The 23248-nt window shown below is 41.1% G+C and overlaps 2 protein-coding genes across 5 annotated transcripts in view; both read right to left on the bottom strand.

Moving 5' to 3' along the window:
* Ndf (Nucleosome-destabilizing factor) overlaps positions 1 to 14448 on the bottom strand; it is a 224419-nt gene extending 209971 nt beyond the window's left edge. The window contains exons 1-2 of the mRNA XM_071670757.1: positions 14232 to 14448; positions 14088 to 14124 (exon numbers count right to left, since the gene is read on the bottom strand). Coding sequence (XP_071526858.1) covers positions 14088 to 14124; positions 14232 to 14266 — 72 coding nt within the window. The 5' untranslated portion in view covers positions 14267 to 14448. The remainder of the gene's footprint in view (positions 1 to 14087; positions 14125 to 14231) is intronic.
* A 3108-nt stretch (positions 14449 to 17556) lies between these two features.
* The window catches only part of LOC139753838 (dynein axonemal intermediate chain 4-like), a 39286-nt gene continuing 33594 nt past the window's right edge, over positions 17557 to 23248 (bottom strand). For all 4 annotated transcript variants that reach the window (XM_071670749.1, XM_071670750.1, XM_071670752.1 and 1 more), the window contains 3 exons: positions 22570 to 22764; positions 21567 to 21743; positions 17557 to 19937 (listed from right to left, as the gene is read on the bottom strand). In XM_071670749.1, coding sequence (XP_071526850.1) covers positions 19800 to 19937; positions 21567 to 21743; positions 22570 to 22764 — 510 coding nt within the window. In that variant the 3' untranslated portion in view covers positions 17557 to 19799. The remainder of the gene's footprint in view (positions 19938 to 21566; positions 21744 to 22569; positions 22765 to 23248) is intronic.

Below are 23248 nucleotides of genomic sequence, written 5' to 3'. Positions count from 1 at the left end.
GGGAGACAGCGACAAAGTATAAAAAAAAAAAAAAAAAAAAAAAAAAAAAAAAAGACAAAGGGGATAAAAGTGAGTGTTCAAATTACAGAGGTAAAAGTTTGTTGAGTATTCCTGGGAAATTGTATGGTAGGGTACTGATTGAGAGGGTGAAGGCATGTACAGAGCATCAGATTGGGGAAGAGCAGTGTGGTTTCAGAAGTGGTAGAGGATGTGTGGATCAGGTGTTTACTTTCAAGAATGTATGTAAGAAATACTTAGAAAAACAAATGGATTTGTATGTAGCATTTATGGATCTGGAGAAGGCATATGATAGATTCAATAGAGATGCTCTGTAGAAGGTATTAAGAGTATATGGTGTGGGAGGCAAGTTGCTAGAAGCAGTGAAAAGTTTTTTATCGAGGGTGTAAGGCATGTGTACAGGTAGGAAGGGAGGAAAGTGGTTGGTTCTCAATAAATGTCAGTTTGCGGTAGGGGTACGTGATGTCTCCATGGCTGTTTAATTTCTTTATGGATGGGGTTGTTAGGGAAGTGAAAGCAAGAGTTTTGGAGGGAGGGGCAAGTATGGAAAGTGAGTCAGTTGTTGTTCACTGATGATACAGTGCTGGTGGCTGATTTACATGAGAAACTGCAGAAGCTGGTGACTGAGTTTGGTAAAGTGTGTGAAAGAAGAAAGCTAAGAGTAAATGTGAAAAGAGCAAGGTTATTAGGTACAGTAGTGTTGAGGGACAAGTCAATTGGGAGGTGAGTTTGAATGGAGTAAAACTGGAGGAAGTGAAGTATTTTAGATATCTGGGAGTGGATTTGGCAGCGGATGGAACCATGGAAGCAGAAGTGAGTCACGGGGTGGGGGAGGGGGCAAAAGTTCTGGGAGTGTTGAAAAATGTGTGGAAGGCGAGAACATTATCTCGGAAAGCAAAAATGGGTATGTTTGAAGAAATAGTAGTTCCAATAATGTTATATGGTTGTGAGGTGTGTGGAGGGTTGTGTGGAGGGTAAATGTGTTGGAAATGAGTTGTTTGAGGACAATATGTGGTGTGAGGTGGTTTGATTGAGTAAGTAATGAAAGGGTAAGAGATATGTGTGGTAATAAAAAGAGTGTGGTTGAGAGAGCAGAAGAGGGTGTTTTGAAATGGTTTGGTCACATGGAGAGAATGAGTGAGGAAAGATTGACAAAGAGGATATGTGTCAGAGGTGGAGGTAACGAGAAGAGGGAGACCAAATTGGAGGTGGAAAGATGGAGTGAAAAAGATTCTGATTGATCGGGGCCTGAACATGCAGGAGGGTGAAAGGCGTGCAAGGAATAGAGTGAATTGGAACGATGTGGTATACCGGGGTGGACATGCTGTCAATGGATTGAATCAGGGAATGTGAAGCGTCTGGGGTAAACCATGGACAGTTTTGTGGGGCCTGGATGTGGAAAGGGAGCTGTGGTTTCGGTGCATTATACATGACAGCTAGAGACTGAGTGTGAACGAATGTGGCCTTTGTTGTCTTTTCCTGGTGCTACCTCGCACACACCTATCCCTGGAGATAGGGGAGAAAGAATACTTCCCACGCATTCCTCACACATCGTAGAAGGCGACTAAAGGGGACAGGAGCGGGGGGCTGGAAACCCTCCCCTCCTTGTATTTTAACTTTCTAAAAGGGGAAACAGAAGGATTCACGTGGGGAGTGCTCATCCTCCTCGAAGGCTCAGATTGGGGTGTCTAAATGTGTGTGGATGTAACCAAGATGAGAGAAAAGGAGAGATAGGTAGTATGTTTGAGGAAAGGAACCTGGATGTTTTGGCTCTGAGTGAAACGAAGCTCAAGGGTAAAGGGGAAGAGTGGTCTGGGAAAGAGAACAAGAGCAAGGGAAGCAGTAGCACTACTCCTGAAACAGGAGTGGTGGGAGTATGTGATAGAGTGTAAGAAAGTAAACTCTAGATTGATATGGGTAAAACTGAATGTGGATGGGGAGAGATGGGTGATTATTGGTGCATATGCACCTGGGCATGAGAAGAAAGATCATGAGAGGCAAGTGTTTTGGGAGCAGCTGAGTGAGTGTGTTAGTAGTTTTGATGCACGAGACCGAGTTATAGTGATGGGCGATTTGAATGCAAAGGTGAGTAATGTGGCAGTTGAGGGAATAATTGGTGTACATGGGTTGTTCAGTGTTGTAAATGGAAATGGTGAAGAGCTTGTAGATCTATGTGCTGAAAAAGGACTGGAGATTGGGATTACCTGGTTTAAAAAGAGAGATATACATAAGTATACGTATGTGAGTTGGAGAGATGGCCAGAGAGCGTTATTGGATTATGTGTTAATTGATAGGCGTTAATAGATGTTAATGTGCTGAGAGGTGCAACTGGAGAGATGGATGTCTGATCATTATCTTGTGGAGGCAAAGGTGAAGATTTGTATGGGTTTTCAGAAAAGAAGAGAGAATGTTGGGGTGAAAAGAGTGGTGAGAGTAAGTGAGCTTGGGAAGGAGACTTGAGTGAGGAAATACCAGGAGAGACTGAGTACAGAATGGAAAAAGGTGAAAACAAAGGGCGTAAGGGGAGTGGGAAGTATTTAGGAAAGCAGTGATGGCTTGTGCAAAAGATGCTTGTGCTATGAGAAGTGTGGGAGGTGGGTAGATTAGTAAGGGGAGTGAGTGGTGGGATGAAGAAGTAAGATTATTAGTGAAAGAGAAGAGAGAGGCATTTGAACAATTTTTGCAGGGAAATAATGCAAATGAGTGGGAGATGTATAAAAGAAAGAGGCAGGAGGTCAAGAGAAAGGTGCAAGAGGTGAAAAAGAGGGCAAATGAGAGTTGGGGTGAGAGAGTATCATTAAATTTTAGGGAGAATAAAAAGATTGGTTGCAAGGTGTGGGTTATGGATAGGGTTGTGCGCAGGAGGGTGGATGTGCTGGAAATGAGATGTTTGAGGACAATATGTGGTGTGAGGTGGTTTGATCGAATAAGTAATAATAGGGTAAGAGAGATGTGTGGAAATAAAGAATGTGGTTGAGAGAGCAGAAGAGGGTGTTTTGAAATGGTTTGGTCACATGGAGAGAATGAGTGAGGAAAGATTGACAAAGAGGATATATGTGTCAGAGGTGGAGGGAACGAGGAGCAGTGGGAGACCAAATTGGAGGTGGAAAGATGGAGTGAAAAAGATTTTGAGTGATCGGGGCCTGAATATGCAGGAGGGTGAAAGGTGTGCAAGGAATAGAGTGAATTGGAACGATGTGGTATACCAGGGTCGAAGTGCTGTCAATGGATTGAATCAGAGCATGTGAAGCGTCTGGGGTAAACCATGGAAAGTTCTGTGGGGCCTGGATGTGGAAAGAGAGCTGTGGTTTCGGTGCATAATTACATGACAGCTAGATTATGAGTGTGAATGAATGGGGCCTTTGTTGTCCTTTCCTAGCGCTACCCTTCACACATAAGGGGGGAGGGGGTTGTTATTCCATGTGTGGCGGGGTGGCAATGGGAATAAATAAAGGCAGACAGTATGAATTATGTACATGTGTATATATGTATATGTCTGTGTGTGTATATATATGTGTATATTGAGTTGTATAGGTATGTATAATTGCGTGTGTGGATGTGTATGTATATACATGTGTATGTGGGTGGGTTAGGCCATTCTTTCGTCTGTTTCCTTGCGCTACCTCGCTAACACGGGAGACAGTGACAAAGCAAAATAAATAATAAATAAATAAATATAAAAAGATGTTTTGGAAGGAGGTAAATAAAGTACATAAGACAAGGGATTCAATGGGAACTTCAGTGAAGGGGGCTAATGGGGAGGTGATAACAAGTAGTGATGTGAGAAGGAGATGGAGTGAGTATTTTGATGGTTTGTTGAATGTGTTTGATGATAAGAGTGGCAGATATAGGGTGTTCTGGTGGAGGTGGCATGCAAACTGAGAAGGCTAGGGAAAATGATTTGGTAAACAGGGAAGAGGTAGTAAAAGCTTTGTGGAAGATGAAAACCGGCAAGGCAGTGGGTTTGGATGGTATTGCAGTGGAATTTATTAAAAAAGGGGGTGACTGTATTGTTGACTGGTTGGTAAGGTTATTTAAAGTATGTATGATTCATGGTGAGGTGCTTGAGGATTGGAGGAATGCTTGCATAGTGCCATTGTACAAAGGCATAGGGGATGAAGGAGAGTGTTCAAATTACAGAGGTATAAGTTTGTTGAGTATTCCTGGGAAATTATATGGGAGAGTATTGATTGAGAGGGTGAAGGCATATACAGAGCATCAGATTGGGGAAGAGCAGTGTGGTTTCAGAAGTGGTAGAGGATGTGTGGATCAGGTGTTTGCTTTGAAGAATGTATGTGAGAAATACTTAGAAAAGCAAATGGATTTGTATGTAGCATTTATGGATCTGGAGAAGACATATGATAGAGTTGATAGAGATGTTTTGTGGAAGGTATTAAGAATATATGGTGTGGGAGGCAAGTTGTTAGAAGCAGTGAAAAGTTTTTATCGAGGATGTAAGGCATGTGTACGTGTAGGAAGAGAGAAAAGTGATTGGTTCTCAGTGAGTGTAGGTTTGCGGCAGGGGTGTGTGATGTCTCCATGGTTGTTTAATTTGTTTATGGATGGGGTTGTTAGGAAGGTGAATGCAAGAGTTTTGGAAAAGGGGGCAAGTATGCAGTCTGTTGTGGATGAGAGAGCTTGGGAAGTGAGTCAGTTGTTGTTTGCTGATGATACAGCGCTGGTGGCTGACTGGTGTGAGAAACTGCAGAAGCTGGTGACTGAGTTTGGTAAAGTGTGTGAAAGAAGAAAGCTTAGAGTAAATGCGAATAAGAGCAAGGTTATTAGGTACAGTAGGGTGGAGGGACAAGTCAACTGGGAGGTAAGTTTGAATGGAGAAAAACTGGAAGAAGTGAAGTTTTAGATATCTGGAAGTGGATTTGGCAGCGGATGGAACCATGGAAGTGGAAGTGAATCATAGGGGGAGGGGGCGAAAGTTCTGGGAGTGTTGAAGAATGTGTGGAAGTCGAGAACATTATCTTGGAAAGCAAAAATGGGCATGTTTGAAGGAATAGTGGTTCCAACAATGTTATATGGTTGCGAGGCGTGGGCTATGGATAGAGTTGTGCGCAGGAGGGTGGATGTACTGGATATGAGATGTTTGAGGACAATATGTGGTATGAGGTGGTGTGATCGAGTAAGTAATAATAGGATAAGAGAGATGTGTGGTAATAAAAAGTGTGTGGTTGAGAGAGCAGAAGAGTGCGTTTTGAAATGGTTTGGTCACATGGAGAGAATGAGTGAGGAAAGATTGACAAAGAGGATATATGTGTCAGAGGTGGAGGGAACAAGAAGTTGGAGACCAAATTGGAGGTGGAAAGATGGAGTGAAAAAGATTTTGAGTGATTGGGGCCTGAACATACAGGAGGGTGAAAGGTGCAAGGAATAGAGTAAATTGGATTGATGTGGTATACCGGGATCGACGTGCTGTCAATGGATTGAATCAGGGCATGTGAAGCGTCTGGGATAAACCATGGAAAGTTCTGTGAGGCCTGGATGTGGAAAGGGAGCAGTGGTTTCCGTGCATTATACATGACAGCTAGAGACTGAGTGTGAACGAGTGTGGCCTTCGTTGTCTTTTCCTAGTGCTACCTTGCGCACATGCGGGAGGAGGGGGTTGTTATTTCATGCGTGGTGGGGTGGCGACAGGAATGAATAGGGGCAGACAGTATGAATTATGTACATGTGCATATATGTATATGTCTGTGTGTATATATATGTATACGTTGAGATGTATAGGTATGTATATGTGTGTGTGTGGATGTATATGTATATACATATGTATGTGGGTGGGTTGGGCCATTCTTCAGTCTGTTTCCTTGCGCTACCTTGCTAACGCAGGAGACAGCGACAAAGTTTAATAAATATGAAAGCCGGCAAGGCAGCAGGTTTGTATGGTATTGCAGTGGAATTTATTAAAAAAGGGGGTGACTGTATTGTTGACTGGTTGGTAATGTTATTTAATGTATGTATGACTCATGGTGAGGTGCCTGAGGATTGGCGGAATGCGTGCATAGTGCCATTGTACAAAGGCAAAGGGGATAAGAGTGAGTGCTCAAATTACAGAGGTATAAGTTTGTTGAGTATTCCTGGTAAATTATATGGGAGGGTATTGATTGAGAGGGTGAAGGCATGTACAGAGCATCAGATTGGGGAAGAGCAGTGTGGTTTCAGAAGTGGTAGAGGATGTGTGGATCAGGTGTTTGCTTTGAAGAATGTATGTGAGAAATACTTAGAAAAGCAAATGGATTTGTATGTAGCATTTATGGATCTGGAGAAGTCATATGATAGAGTTGATAGAGATGCTCTGTGGAAGGTATTAAGAATATATGATGTGGGAGGCAAGTTGTTAGAAGCAGTGAAAAGTTTTTGTCGAGGATGTAAGGCATGTGTACGTGTAGGAAGAGAGGAAAGTGATTGGTTCTCAGTGAATGTAGGTTTGCGGCAGGGGTGTGTGATGTCTCCATGGTTGCTTAATTTGTTTATGGATGGGGTTGTTAGGGAGGTGAATGCAAGAGTTTTGGAAAGAGGGGCAAGTATGAAGTCTGTTGGGGATGAGAGAGCTTGGGAAGTGAGTCAGTTGTTGTTCGCTGATGATACAGCGCTGGTGGCTGATTCATGTGAGAAACTGCAGAAGCTGGTGACTGAGTTTGGTAAAGTGTGTGAAAGAAGAAAGTTAAGAGTAAATGTGAATAAGAGCAAGGTTATTAGGTACAGTAGGGTTGAGGGTCAAGTCAATTGGGAGGTGAGTTTGAATGGAGAAAAACTGGAGGAAGTAAAGTGTTTTAGATATCTGGGAGTGGATCTGGCAGCGGATGGAACCATGGAAGCGGAAGTGGATCATAGGGTGGGGGAGGGGGCGAAAATTCTGGGAGCCTTGAAGAATGTGTGGAAGTCAAGAACATTATCTCGGAAAGCAAAAATGGGTATGTTTGAAGGAATAGTGGTTCCAACAATGTTGTATGGTTGCGAGGCGTGGGCTATGGATAGAGTGGTGCGCAGGAGGATGGATGTGCTGGAAATGAGATGTTTGAGGACAATGTGTGGTGTGAGGTGGTTTGATCGAGTAAGTAACGTAAGGGTAAGAGAGATGTGTGGAAATAAAAAGAGCGTGGTTGAGAGAGCAGAAGAGGGTGTTTTGAAATGGTTTGGGCACATGGAGAGAATGAGTGAGGAAAGATTGACCAAGAGGATATATGTGTCGGAGGTGGAGGGAACGAGGAGAAGAGGGAGACCAAATTGGAGGTGGAAAGATGGAGTGAAAAAGATTTTGTGTGATCAGGGCCTGAACATGCAGGAGGGTGAAAGGAGGGCAAGGAATAGAGTGAATTGGATCGATGTGGTATACCGGGGTTGACGTGCTGTCAGTGGATTGAATCAGGGCATGTGAAGCGTCTGGGGTAAACCATGGAAAGCTGTGTAGGTATGTATATTTGCGTGTGTGGACATATGTATATACATGTGTATGGGGGGGGGGGTTGGGCCATTTCTTTCGTCTGTTTCCTTGCGCTACCTCGCAAACGCAGGAGACAGCGGCAAAAAAAAAAAAAAAAAAAAAAAATATATATATACAGGAGGGTGAAAGGCGTGCAAGGAATAGAGTGAATTGGAACGATGTGGTATACTGGGGTCGACGTGCTGTCAATGAATTGAACCAGGGCATGTGAAGCATCTGGGGTAAACCATGGAAAGTTTTGTGGGGCTTAGATGTGGAAAGGGAGCTGTGGCTTCAGTGCATTACACATGACAGCTAAAGACTGTGTGTGAACGAATGTGACCTTTGTTGTCTTTTCCTAGCGCTACCTCGCGTGAATGCGGGGGAGGGGGTTGTCATTTCATGTGTGGCGGGGTGGCGATGGGAATAAAGAATGGCCCAACCCACCCACATACACATGTATATACATACACGTCCACACATGCAAATATACATACCTATACATATCAACGTATACATATATATACACACACACAGACATATACATATATACACATGTACATAATTCATAGTCTGCCTTTATTCATTCCGATCGCCACCTCGCCACACATGAGTGTGAACCACACATATGTGAACCATACATAAAATGAATATCCTCACCAACCAGTCAACAACACAGTCACCCCCTTTTTTAATAAGTTCCATTGCAATACCATCCAAACCCACTGCCTTACCGGCTTTCATCTTCCGCAAAGCTTTCACTACCTCTTCTGTTTACCAAACCATTCTCCCTGACCCTCTCACTTTGCACACTACCTCAACCAAAACACCCTATATCTGCCACTCTATCATTAAATACATTCCGTAAACCTGCACTCTATCATTAAATACATTCAGTAAACCTTCAAAATACTCACTCTATCTCCCTCTAACTTCACAACTACTTGTTATTACCTCCCCATTAGCCCTCTTCACCGATGTCCCCATTTGTCCTCTTGTCTTACGCACTTTATATACCTCCTTCCAAAATATCTTTTTATTATTTTTTTTTTATTATACTTTGTCGCTCTCCCGCGTTTGCGAGGTAGCGCAAGGAAACAGACGAAAGAAATGGCCCAACCCACCCCCATACACATGTATATACATACGTCCACACACGCAAATATACATACCTACACTGCTTTCCATGGTTTACCCCAGACGCTTCACATGCCTTGATTCAATCCACTGACAGCACGTCAACCCCTGTATACCACATCACTCCAATTCACTCTATTCCTTGCCCTCCTTTCACCCTCCTGCATGTTCAGGCCCCGATCACACAAAATCTTTTTCACTCCATCTTTCCACCTCCAATTTGGTCTCCCTCTTCTCCTCGTTCCCTCCACCTCCAACACATATATCCTCTTGGTCAATCTTTCCTCACTCATTCTCTCCATGTGCCCAAACCACTTCAAAACACCCTCTTCTGCTCTCTCAACCACGCTCTTTTTATTTCCACACATCTCTCTTACCCTTACGTTACTCACTCGATCAAACCACCTCACATTGTCCTCAAACATCTCATTTCCAGCACATCCATCCTCCTGCGCACAACTCTATCCATAGCCCATGCCTCGCAACCATACAACATTGTTGGAACCACTATTCCTTCAAACATACCCATTTTTGCTTTCCGAGATAATGTTCTCGACTTCCACACATTCTTCAAGGCCCCCAGAATTTTCGCCCCCTCCCCCACCCTATGATCCACTTCCGCTTCCATGGTTCCATCCGCTGCCAGATCCACTCCCAGATATCTAAAACACTTCACTTCCTCCAGTTTTTCTCCATTCAAACTCACCTCCCAATTGACTTGACCCTCAACCCTACTGTACCTAATAACCTTGCTCTTATTCACATTTACTCTTAACTTTCTTCTTCCACACACTTTACCAAACTCAGTCACCAGCTTCTGCAGTTTCTCACATGAATCAGCCACCAGCGCTGTATCATCAGCGAACAACAACTGACTCACTTCCCATGCTCTCTCATCCCCAACAGACTTCATACTTGCCCCTCTTTCCAAAACTCTTGCATTTACCTCCCTAACAACCCCATCCACAAACAAAATAAACAACCATGGAGACATCACACACCTCTGCCGCAAACCTACATTCACTGAGAACCAATCACTTTCCTCTCTTCCTACACGTACACATGCCTTACATCCTCGATAAAAACTTTTCACTGCTTCTAACAACTTTCCTCCCACACCATATATTCTTAATACCTTCCACAGAGCATCTCTATCAACTCTATCATATGCCTTCTCCAGATCCATAAATGCTACATACAAATTATTCCCCCTAAAATTGAACAATACTCTCTCACTCCAACTCTCATTTGCCCTTTTTCACCTCTTGCACTTGCACTGCTCAAAATCTTTTTCACTCCACCCTTCCATCTCTAATTTAGTCTCTGTTCTCTTTATTCCCTACACTTCTGAAAAATATAACCTCACTGTCAACCCTTCCTATCCATATGTCTAAACCATTTCAGCACATCCTCTTCAGCTCTGTCAACCACTCTGAGCATTTGATCAGTTTTGTCATATTTCTCAAGTTATCAACATATATTAACCCATTTTGTGATATGTGACAATTTTGCTCCAAAGAATCTCTTTTTGGTTTCAGAGTGACTGTAGTAATAGATATAGTCATAACACATATATGTCATTGTAACTGCAATACATATCAAAGTGTAAGTGATATATACCACTACATCTAACCCCACCACCACCTCTAAGGTCATTTCCACCATCTTTTCTAGTCCTACAATAAATAAATGTACTAAATGTACCACAAAAAAAATGCTACAGTAAGTACAGTAGTTTCTGTACCTTCATAAACTGATTATCTACTGTATTGTTCTCTTACTGAGCATGAGTCAGTAGCATTAACATTTACAGGAACACACAACACTATTTACTGAGACTCTAATCCATGTGGTTGCACCACACTACAGTACCATTAGCTTTATCATACCATTGGTCCAATCTAACGAATTAAGTTCTGATACAGAAAGCAATCAGATCTATCTATCCCTCTATCTATCTATATCTTTGATGCCTCACCCTTAACAGGCCACTGGAAGAAGGCCTGTCTAGCACAGTGTTTGCAGAAGCTCCTACCTAATGTTCCTACTGACTACTACTATTTAATGTTCCAAACTGGTAGTACTACCTACTACTTCTATCTACAACTCCTTCCATTTTGCCAAAAGGAAATCTAGAGTTAGGAAGAATGAGCTGTGCGATTTAAGTCTTGTCAAGTGTTGTGTGCGACAGGGAGAGAGACTTTGCATGTTTGTGGACAGAATGCCACCAGTCCATGTGCAGGTGAGGCAGAAAGAAACAACAGCTATCTGGATCAGAGGAATGTAACTTGACAACTAAGGAAGTGCTGGCTCACTATGCAGCTACCACTAACCCTCCTGATACCCAGGCGGGTAGCACTCGTAATACACCTCCCTGGTCGCTGGCTGCCTACCAACTACTAACTACCAAACAATCATAGATATATTGGAAAATGAATTTACTGAAAAGGGTCTTCTACTTAGAATTATAGAGCAAGGACTTACAGTAAAAAAATTCTATAACTAATAAAAGATGAAAAACGAAGCAAGGCACAAAGTGAAACATTTCTAACATTATGTCCCTAATTATGATTGCAATCAACTACACTTCACTAGCTTACTCTCAAAAGTCAGAGAAAAATTTATACAAGAATCTTAATTTCATGAATGGTAATTATGAAGTAAAGTACACCACCTCTATCATTTAAGGAATTCACTGATTTCATTTAGCGTTGATACTATATTGTATACAGAATAACTGAGGATCAAAACAACTTGGTTTGGAGCATATTTTCATTCTTCAATAAAGTGATAACTATGAATAATCTGGTAAAAATGTGTGATCAAATAACATACAAGTGGGAAAGTACTTGAAGAAATCAAAACAAGACCCATGAAAACCTTGTGTACCTTCCCTTAACAGCCACAATTTACAGTATATTTTCATTGTTGTTAAAAAATGGTTCGTGTTCACGTGCATCAATTGCTATATGTTAAATAAAGTTTCCATAGGTTCTGCTGACTCCAAAAAGTATTTCACATACTTTTGTTTCCTGAAGCAAATTTTTCCTTAGCTTCAAAGCCCACACCCTAAAAATGCTCCAGATCACACTCCAATCTAATTCTACTCTAAAAACATTTTGAGATAAAATCAATGACATTCCAATGTGATTAAGAAGGTGCCCTTATATTTCACTTCAGGATCACCACAGAATTACCATTTTCACTGCATTTCTTTGGAAACGGCAGTTTACTGTGTGGAGAATACAAAAAGGTGGCACTACTTGATGCACTTCATTTCTTTTTATCCTATGATATCAATGGTTTAATGATGAGGACTGCAGTGAAGTTCAGGGAAAAAGTGGGGAAATTACTATAAACAAGAGTAAAACGTTTATAACGATTAAGAAAACTAAGAAAACCTCATCTTCCTTCTCCTGACTCCCAATACCCACCTTATCTTTCATATTATATAAGCATCTGGTGGGCTTTGAAGCCCTACAGAGAAACAGATGCATTCTATGTTTGATCATGTCATGCCACAAAGCAAATGAAAGTAATAGTGGTACATCTTAATAATAATAATAATAATAATAATAATAATAATAATAATAATAATAATGATGATGATGATAATAATACTAATAATAATAATAATAATAATAATAATAATAGTAATAATGATATTTTGGCATCAACAAATGAAAATAACGCTGGTGTATTTCAACTATAATAATGAAATCTAAATCTTCACAGCACTGAATGCGTTCCATCACACAAATATATTATCAGTCATATTGCAGCTGATCATATGGTGTCTTACAGTGTACAAGAATTATGTAAGCAAACATTCAGAACATTTGTAACAACGATGAGATAAATCTGGGTTGTTAGGGGAAATTAGGTGAGGTTTCCAAATATTCGCTGTTAAGTAATATTCCCATATATATCATAAATTTCTATGTTCAACCACTGACTCTCCCTGATCACAGTTTTCCATGTTAATCATCAATCCATTCATTATGGCCGGCATAAAACCTGGTCCCTGAGTTTTTGGTCATTTACACAATTTTTCAATATTACCACTAAAAATTATAGAAACAAAATATATAAGAAAACACTGAAAAATCTAACCTATGAATGTGAAGATCAATCAAACTTAAAGTCTTAAGACGTACAACTTATCCGTCCCTTATACAAGGGTAGGGTCTCTCTGAACAACACCAAACAGTTAATGTCATAATGAATCTATATACACATCTATGGAAGCAATGAAGACATGAGGAGCACTGTTATCTACATATGAGGTATTAATAATACTGTGAATTAGTGACAATACAAGAACTAAGTGCCCCCGGCTGAAACATCAACACAAGACAGTGGAGCTCTTATTACTTCACGGTCATCAAATGTCTATTTCCCCCTGGATCAGTTGAGACCAATATCATGTTTCTTTTTTGTTTTGTTTTTCATACATGATGATCTTTCAATTCTTGAGATATACTTTTTCACTTTACTTGAAAAACATTAATTTTTCTGAGAAGTATGGTGTCACATCAAGATGGCAATCAAAAAATAAATTCACATATTGTACACATAAAACAATAATTCTGTATAAACATGAATTCAATTAACAAACTGGGTTTCCTACGGTACGGGAGGTATATTTCGATAACTACTGAAATCCCCTTGAATTTTGGTGGTATTCAAAGTTAGGGGTACAGATATAAAGAAATGGATTACTTTAGTTAAAGAAAAAAGTAATAACATATATTTGTTAATTTTATTCTACACTACAGATAGTAAACTACTATTTCCAAAGAAATCTAAAGGCAAAGATATTTCTATGGTGTCTTGACAGTCAAATAATTACTATTTCTCATGGCTGTTAAACTAAACCCCTCCCTCTAAGGTAAAGGGTCCATGTTTCACTGTAATTTCTATGTGATACCAAGTTGGGCTTTTTGGGGCTGGCATACGATAGGTTAGGTTTTTATGAGTTCGTTTCATTTTTCCTTCACTCGCTTAATTTTCATTTACCCCATGAATTTCCTTTGCTTCAATGTCCTGCTCACTTTATAAGGAATTAATCTATCACCATTAAATGATACCGTATATCATTTGCCACTTTTGAAAGTCAAACCTCTTAAATGCACACATTTCACATGAGATTTTATCCATTTTCAACAAGTCATATGCTGGTGGGACAAACAGCTTTATCGCATTTTCTACACATGGCACAAATGTTTCTCAAGTCTTTCATTGCTACAGTGTGACTATATGACAATTCTATTAGAATATGCATATTCTAATCAAACCACAGCCATCTAGACATACCAACCACACAAGACTATATGGACCCTAGTCATAATTTTCAATACTGTTATATCTTAAATTCATGGCACGTCAAGTAAAACAAGCCCTCAGAATATGAGTCTAGGTCATTTAATGGGTCGTATTGGGTGGTGCCGGCCCGAGCTCACAGCCCTCCCTAGCGTCCCAAACCCGAGGAGCCACTCACCTTGCCTGGCCAGGGAGAGAACCCCTTCATCTTGGCCCTGAGAAAGACATATGAAAAGAATAAGTCATCTGTTATTGGTAAACTGGTGTAGTCAAATGTTCGCGGTATATCAGGGTAACGTCAGAAAAAGGTAATGTAACTTACCAAACTAGGTCTCCAAGTTTGTAGGTGTCCGCCATGTTTGAAACTATCAAACGCAAAGCATTCTGGGACTTGTGGAGACGGCGGTTGCATGTTGGAAGTCTTTTCCAAAATCATCTAAAACTATAGGTCGAAATTCGTCCGTTCTTTGACGAGAGGCAAGTTGAATATCAGGTTGTCCGTTTTATTTGAGCTTCATCTCCCGCAGACGTCGGATAAAGGCATATTTCATAAAAATAATGAAGTAACGCGAAGTTACGCCACATATCAACGACAGATGGCAGCATCTTACAGTACACAAACTTTTTGACCGCGAACTTCAAAAGTTGTTTACCTACATAGTCCTCGCTTATTATACTTAAATTTTGGCCACATTTGAGGAAAAAATTGCAAAAAGTGAGAGAGAATGATATTGAAATTGCACGACTGTTATCTTTTCCTCATAGCTATTTACATTTACTCGCATGATTTTATTTGCTCATTCATCTTTGACAAGTGACCACCGCATAGGTTATGCTTTTCCCACAAACAAACGAGATTGTAAACATTTGAGTTGCCTCATTCTGTCCCCTCCACTTTATTTAGAAAGCTGTTTACTAACTACATTAATTGTAATATTGAAAATTTTTCGTTGTATTATCATTATCATTATTATCATTATTGTTATCATCATCATCGTTATTATCATTTTATTTATCATCATTTATTTTATTTTCATTATCAATTTTATTATTATCATTATCGTTATTATTGATAGTATCATAAATATTATTCTTAGTTATTATTATCATAGTGTGGTGGATGCATTATTATTGTTATGATAATTTTCATTATTTTGACCATAATTATCATCTTTATTATGAGTGAGTTTCATTGTTACATCTAACCACAAAGACCAGATACTTAACGCTGTTATCATTATAATTTAACAAAATTTTTATTTTCATTACTATTATCTTCATTAATTATTATTATTATTATCAATTATTATTATTATTATTATTATTATTATTATTATTATTATTATTATTATCTAACTTTGCTGCCAAAGAAAGTTACTGTACAATCATTTACAATGTACTCTAATTATATCTATATTCTAAAGGAATCTTCCATCCATGCTACCCGGAAACACAAACGTTTCTGGGTGTCACAGACAGATGACCACAAGGAGGCCAGAGCAGATTGTAGATTGCGGACCTCCGGTACATGGGATAGGCACCACAGTAGACTCACCTTGCTCCGAGGATTGCAAAAAGGGTCAGTCGAGTCAGTCAGTCAGTCACCGTGGGGCTTTGGGAATCATACAGCCTTCAGCAGTCACTACGTCAGACATTACTTTGTCGATGGCTAATGGAACGATTCACCTTTAAGGAGCAGGTCATGCCAGGTCACCCTGGTACCTCGCCGGAGTCGAGGTATGCGCACGAGCTCGCATCTAATACATCTTCACACATATGGTAAGTAGGTTTTGAGAAAGATGCCTTACTTGCTCCTGAAGGGCTTCAAAGAGCTAGGGTAGACCTTTAAGGAGATGGTTTTGGAATGCGGAATGGTGCAGAAGACCGTACGGTGGAGACCACGAAGGAATAATCGTATTTCTTCTTTATCGTCATTATTACCGAGACGTTCTTATCAGCTGAAAAGGGGTTTGAGGGACGGCGCTACTGGTCCTTAGGTGCAGATAAAAGACTGTTCTGGTGTGACATTCATTGTCATGGCTCAGTGAGAAGTTGTCTATGACTGAGATTGTCTTTTCATTAGAAGACGTTAAAAGAAAACAAGTTGTCGATATGATAATCCAGTGGTGGTAAGGAGAGAAACTGCTCAAATAAAAGCCACGAACCAATAGTTCTTCAAAGAGGACTAATCAGTTGAATCCCAAGACTGAGTAGCTAAGGAACAGAAGGATAGGAAGAGGTAACGAAAGTTCTTGCTATACCAGTTCGATATGACTGTGATGGAGAGGTTCACAGGCCTAATACATGAAATTTGTCCTTCTTGAGATATCGTAGCTTGAATAATGCAATGCTTGAAGAACCTGCCCTGGATGATCCTTTCTAAGGTTTATACAAAAGTTGAAAGTGAAAAATTAAATAGATTCTACCCAGTTATGTACAACGACCTTCTATAACTCCTTTGACTTTTAAAAGAATGTCTGTAATAGAATTTTTGTATCGTAAGACCTGTGTCATCCGATTGATATTCAAGCTACTTCCCCGACAGAGCCAGTGGAAATGTTCTTATCGTAAAAATGCTTGAAATTTCTGTTGACAATTCTATTCGTATGTGGTCATATTTGTTTTTGTCCCTGTCCCATTCGTGCTTGTCTGTTTCCCATTTATATGAGGTAATGTCCTACTGGAACTCATCTATGCCCAATTTGTATTCGTCCGCGCTCTAATTGTAATCATGGCTCTATGCCCCTATTTGTTCTCGTATGTAACCCTATTTACTATATGCGTTCCATTTGTATTTGTCTTGTCCCTACTTGTCCCACTCTAAGTCACTTTTGTAGATGTTTTAGCCTATTCATCCTTAGATGAGGCGTCTGTGGTGTCCAGGAAATGAAATGAAGCAAATGCCATTGAGGTTGAAGGATGAATCTGGTTCAACTCGCACGCGTCCGTCACTGTCTGGTAACAATTCGAGTCTTAGCATCTCTTCGTGGAGGATCTGTTACTGAAACTCGAAGTGGTCAGCGAATCATTGGCAATATCTCTTTTCAGATAACGTTTGGGCATTGTAAACTTAAAGAAAAATATCAGTCGATTCCCGCCTGATGCCAATACCCAGGGATATGTTTTTGAAGCAGGAATCAGGAGCAGTCTACCATTCTCTCAATGTGAAAGTTAAATGAGAAAAAGACCTCTGCTGTTACCATCCCAAATCATCCTGCAGCCCAAAGAGCGTGGATGGTCACAGTGGGGATATACACTTGATGTTTACAGAGGCCAACTGACATCCAAGAAACAAAAACCTACCTTCGACTTTTAATGGAAGTCAGCATCAGCCTATCAAGTAACTTATCAAATTCTCTAAAGATCACCCAAGTCTTCATGCGAATCAACAAAATTTTTCAAGTATTTGGAAATGCCCGCCGAGTTGCAGACAAATTTTCAATTTCCTGCGATCATGGTTTTCCGCTTTATGAGTGTGCCCTGAAATTGGGCGTTGAAAGAAAACTGGTCACTGCTTCTCGACTGATGTTCCGCCTCTGTTGTCGGATTTTGAAATTAATATTTATCATGTCTGTAAAGTCTACGGACTAGCCCACCTATAGTTTATTTAATCTTTAGGGGTAAATAAAACCCATTATTCTTTTTGTTATACTAAATTATTTTTTATTTTCTGATATATAAAGATTTATATTTGCATATCTGAAATACATACGTATTCTATAATAATACTGGAGGAATATAGTGTATTACAAACTCTCTGAAAATATTACCATAGTGTAAAACTTGTGTTTGAAGATGTTGCCTCATGTATCCTTCGGCCGATGGTAACTCTATTCCCTCATTGCCACTTAGGTCGTCAAACAACTTTGTAACTTTCGGTAACTACAGATTGTCATTATGGTTTTCCCAGTCCCAGAAAGTACAATGTTCCTCCTCTTCACTAATAATTTTTTTTTTTTCGAAGAAAACGACCATAGAGCAATTTCTCAGACTATGGAAAAAAGTTAAGCGTGCACTCATGGAACCGTGACGGAGTTGAACATAGTCCTAGGAGAAAATGGAAACCATTCCCCTCAATGTTTAGGAACCCAAACTGAATAAACGAAGTCAAGGATTGAGTAGTTTTTCCGAGACACTTCAACAACTTCCCTCCGACTTAATCATTAGCTTGAAATTTCAAACCTTTGCCTAAAAACCTTTTTGCGACATGGTACATGCTGACTCCAGCGAAACCTTGTTTAACACTTTTGCCCCATTGTATACAATGTGTACGAGCTGATCACCTCGTTTCGAAACTTTCATCCACGTGTAGTAATTTTCCCTGGGGAAACTCTCGCTGTGACATTTTGCGACTATCATCATTTTCTATTTCTCTCTACCACCTTTACTGCCATTATCTTAGTTCTTTCTGCTTCTGCGACGACTTATATAATATACAATGGACTTCTGTACATAGGTAAAATGGTGGGACGATCGGGAAGGAATAGAAAAAAGGAAACCGAAGTGCTGCAGGAGCCTCATAGATATAAAAGTTACTCCTGGAGCAGGCCTCTCTCTCTCTCTCTCTCTCTCTCTCTCTCTCTCTCGGTTTTATAAGAATTACGTTTAGCCTGATTTTATTATGTTTTGTGACATGGATTCAAAATAATACCGATATTATCGAGTGAAAATGAAAGAAGTATTTATTGATAATACTCGGAGACCTAATAATATCAAAAAATAAAGTTTCTAACCATGTTTTTCGAAATAATTAAAAACCCCTATAAGAATGTTGGGAATAGTAAAGAACTTATTCGAGCTTAAGTGATCAGAATCACTAGTGTAAAGCTCATTTAAGACCCCTACCTAGAGGTTGCTGACCAGGCTCGGTTTCCCTTCTTATGGGAGGATATCGATCGATTCAAAGAATATAGCGAAGTGCCATTAAACTTTTCCCAGAACCATGAGATATTATAGAAACTTTTAAGATTATCAGAATGGAACGGATTGATAAGACAACATTCTTTGAAAACAGGAATGATTTAAGAGGAAATATGCCGAAACTTCATTAGAAGCAAATAAATATCAGGAAACACTACTAGGAAGCACTTCTCTCTGAGAGTAGTGGATGACTGGAATAAGCTTTTCAGACTACAGCACTCAAGAGTTTCAGTCAATTGAAGAAGAGATACGATACTATAATAAAATAATCGAAAGGAGGACTAAGGCGAGCAATAAAGCACCAATAATTGCAACTTTGGTCTCACATGTTTCTACTAGCGAGTTTATTGACTGCCAGGGTCAACAAGTAATGAAAATTGGTTTCATAAGTGGGTTACGCTTGGAGGAAGCGAAAAAGGAGGGCGAGAGGAAGTATGAAAACAAGTGCCGTACCTAGTGCGCAATGCACCTACCTGTTGATCATTCATAGATTCGTTTGACACTTTTATGTCTACCATCCAGCTGTCGCCACCTTCTTCCTCACAGTGGGACGATGTCGTAAAACACTACATCTTCGTGATGATTAGTGGCAGTAATTGTTATAGAATTATCAGCCTGTGCAACAGGTTGTTATAATCACAATTTAATGATACTAAGGAAGACAAAAGAAAAACACCGAACAATCAGGATATGTCAAATAGATTCATACATAGTATATATATACATATTTCAATGGGCAAGATTAACATAATACTTATTAGAAAAGACAGGTTATAATTTTGCAGTGATGTAAGAGTCGCTGACAGAGCGAAGGAGCCTGGTTCCTGGTGTAGTTCATGGCGCGAGGGCCCCCAGTAACCTGGCTGTCCCTGATGCGATTTCATAGATTTGGAGGAACGTCCTTTGTGCCGTGACTGGATATGATCTGCCGCATGACCTTGCAAAACGGGAGGGACTTCTTAACGTGATCTCAGTCGACTGGTATGACTCCGATCTTGGCCAGCTTGGAGATCTTGGTGGAGTACTTCAGGAAGATGCTGGCCGAGATCTCGAGGCCTTCCAGGTGGAAGAAGCTAAGGCGGCCCTCGGAGTCGCCCACCACCACGTTCTGGAGGGGATAGAGGAACACCAGGACTTCAGGAGAAGGCGAAGGGTGAGGCTTACAGGGATTGGAGAAATGTTGGAGTGTGGGAAGCAAGCGTGGAATGGAATGGGGGAATGTTAAAGGAACAGGTAAGGTGAAGCAAGAATGAAAATGTTGTGGTTGAAATTTCGAACCTCCAGCTAACGTAACTAAAGATGGTAGTAACCTGGTGAAATCTACGGTGTTCTGTAAAACGTTTTACATTTAGAGTAATAGTTTAGATTATGAGGATTAATATCATATTCATGTGTTACAACGGTTCGAGAATTCTGATAAATTCGGTTTAGCGATGAAGATATGTAATTTGTAACTGATGTTTTTCATTTTATACACAAAAAAGAAAATTAGATGTATGCAGTGTAGAAACAGTGTCTGCGAGCAGAATTACTTGCTTTTCAGAGAATACTGAATATTAGGAGCAATAATGATGTGGAAGTAAATCGTTTCCAAATAGTAATGCATTGTGGATCCTATCATGGGAAACTACCTCGTAATAATTGCCTTTGACGAAGGCCTGCAAGGAAGAAAAAGTTTCATTTCTAACGTACTGGATTTTTTTTTTTTAAGCAACTTTTAACGAATATACTGGCGAATATTAGTCTTCAAACAGCTCTCGAGCCAGCGTGTTCGAGATGTACTGATGCTGTTTTGCGTTAAATCCCAACTGCGCGAGAGAAACTCCAAGTGGGACCCCTCACATAAAATTTTCTAAATGCGTTTAAACTATGTATGAATGATATGCGAGAGTCATTTTCCAAAAAGTTTTACGCATCAAATGAAGGTCTTCAAAAGCGTAAACTATTCGGTTCTCGTAGGATTCCTGTAATGATATTATGAAGATTCTGTATCCCGAGAACCTGAGGTAGGAAGGCGACACTATGAGGTGTCGAAGGAGGTACGAAGGTAACAAACTGGAGAGGAGAAAAGTGGGCTAGTCTCCCGCAGTGTAGCTAGGCTCCTGTGGTGTAGCTAGGCTCCCATAGTGTAGCTAGGCTCCTAAGAGTCGAATTGGTGTTACCGATTTAGGTATTACAGGTTTATACCTTGATTTTTCATATGATGGTGTTATACGTCTCTTAATTGTTACTCCCTCTGGTGTTGCGTACCTTGGTGTTGTGACCCAAGATGTTACGTGGTAAGTGTTATATATTCGAGTGCTATAGTGTCTATGTTCCCTTTTTTTTTATTTTGCGATTGGCATGGCACATGTTACAAATTATACCAGTGAAATGATTGGTATCATCTAGAGTTTCATTCACAGCGTGGCGTGACAGCTGAATGTGACGTGGTGTGACGTACCCTGGTGTGGGGTGATGAAGGTGTGACGTACCCTGGTGTGGCGGGGGTGATGAAGGTGTGACGTACCCTGGTGTGGAGTGATGAAGGTGTGACGTACCCTGGTGTGGCGGGGATGAAGGTGTGACGTACCCTGGTGTGGCGGGGATGAAGGTGTGACGTACCCTGGTGTGGCGGGGGTGATGAAGGTGTGACGTACCCTGGTGTGGAGTGATGAAGGTGTGACGTACCCTGGTGTGGCGGGGGGGATGAAGGTGTGACGTACCCTGGTGTGGCGGGGATGAAGGTGTGACGTACCCTGGTGTGAGGGCTGAAAGTGACGCAGGTGGCCCCCGGCAGCGCCTGCGTCAGGATGGGCGTGTGTGTGGAGAGGGAGATGTCCCACAGGTGGAGGCCGCCCCCGTGCACGCCAGCGATCAGGTTGCCGTACCAAGGGCACCAGCACGCGTCCACGTAGCCACCCGACACGGCCGTCTGTTCAGGCAGACCACATCGTCATCACCATCGGCTGACAAGTTGATAGATAGCTAACATACAAAACAATGGGATACAGTGTGATAGGTATAACCTTAAGTTCAATGTGTCTATTCCCCGTTTTTCTAATTTTTCCTTCTAAAACTTACAGATTCCCTTGTTGGGTATAGTCTACACTGTTTCATCACTCAATTCATGAGTAATCATACTTAGTAGAGCCATTCTAAAACAACTATATTTGCCTCTGTAAACCTGGGAATCATGTTTACTTTTCTGGAAGTTGATCTGATTCTACGAAAGATTGGCTGATCTTTGTATGGAGTATTGATCTCACATCTACGGAATTTCTAGCCCCTACGTACTGGACACAGTAAGAGTCCAATCCCAATTTTCGACTCACCCTGCCTGCTTAAGTTCACGGATTCGTCCTAGTCCTCAATGGTGGTCATTCTCCCTTTACTGTTGATATTACTTCTGCTTCTGAGAACTGGCTGCTCATGCGTCCCCATCATTATATAGAACACAATACTTGTCAAGCTACAGCATCACATGATCACTGTTTGACCACTGTCTACCCCCTACGTCTTTTTGATCGCTTTTCCAAGTAGCTACGTTTTATCTCCACGTAGATCTAACTCAGCTGGCTCAGTAGCAGTGCCATTTCCCTTACACTTTACTCTTACGTTTTTACATTACACAAGCATACAGGAGACTGGCACCGAGGTCAAGACTAAGCTAGCAAACTCACCAGCAGCTTAGCCCTCACCAGCAGCCTAGCCAACATCAGTAGCACGATACCCAACACCAGCAGCAGCCTGTCACTCACCTCTACCAGCCTGAGGACACAGATGGGGGCGGGCTTATCGACGAACCAGACGCGGATGGTGTCGTCAAGGGCGGCCGAGAGGAAGATGGAGTTGGCCTCGTCGCTGGAGGCCCCGGCCCGCCAAGCCACCTTGGTCACCAGGGCAGAATGTCCGACGTACACCTCCCCGCACCGCTCACGCTCGTACGTCTTGCACTGCGGACACACGCCCGACAGGGGCGACGGTTACTGGGTGTATGTGGCCGATATCGGGTGAAGGTGGGGGGTACTGTGTTCAGTGGGTGATGGTAGGGTGGCGAGCCGTCAGTGGATGGTGGTAGCCAGTGGGACGTCACTTAAGGTGGCCAGTGGATTATCAGTAAGTAAAGTTGGTCATAGGGCTGTCAGTGGATTAAGTGGCTTACGGACTGTCAGCGAGTGAAGGTGGACAGTGAGCTGTCAACGGATGCCGTGGACAGCAGTAGACTCTCAGTGAATGCAACGGGAAGCAAAACAAACAAACAAGTATAAGTGGCTAGCCCGTAGCTTTAACTATCGACTATAATCCACTAAAAATCAAGCCAAAATATATCTTTTTTATTCTAACACATCTAGTTTACCTTGTTTCCTTAAATCACACTCGATACCTGGCACACTGCAGGTCGCTGGCCGTTAAACCCAACACAAAAAAGACACTTTA

Source organism: Panulirus ornatus, chromosome 15 (assembly GCF_036320965.1).
Source record: "Panulirus ornatus isolate Po-2019 chromosome 15, ASM3632096v1, whole genome shotgun sequence".
Lineage (NCBI taxonomy): Eukaryota > Metazoa > Arthropoda > Malacostraca > Decapoda > Palinuridae > Panulirus > Panulirus ornatus.
This window is presented reverse-complemented; position numbering and strand designations above follow the sequence as displayed.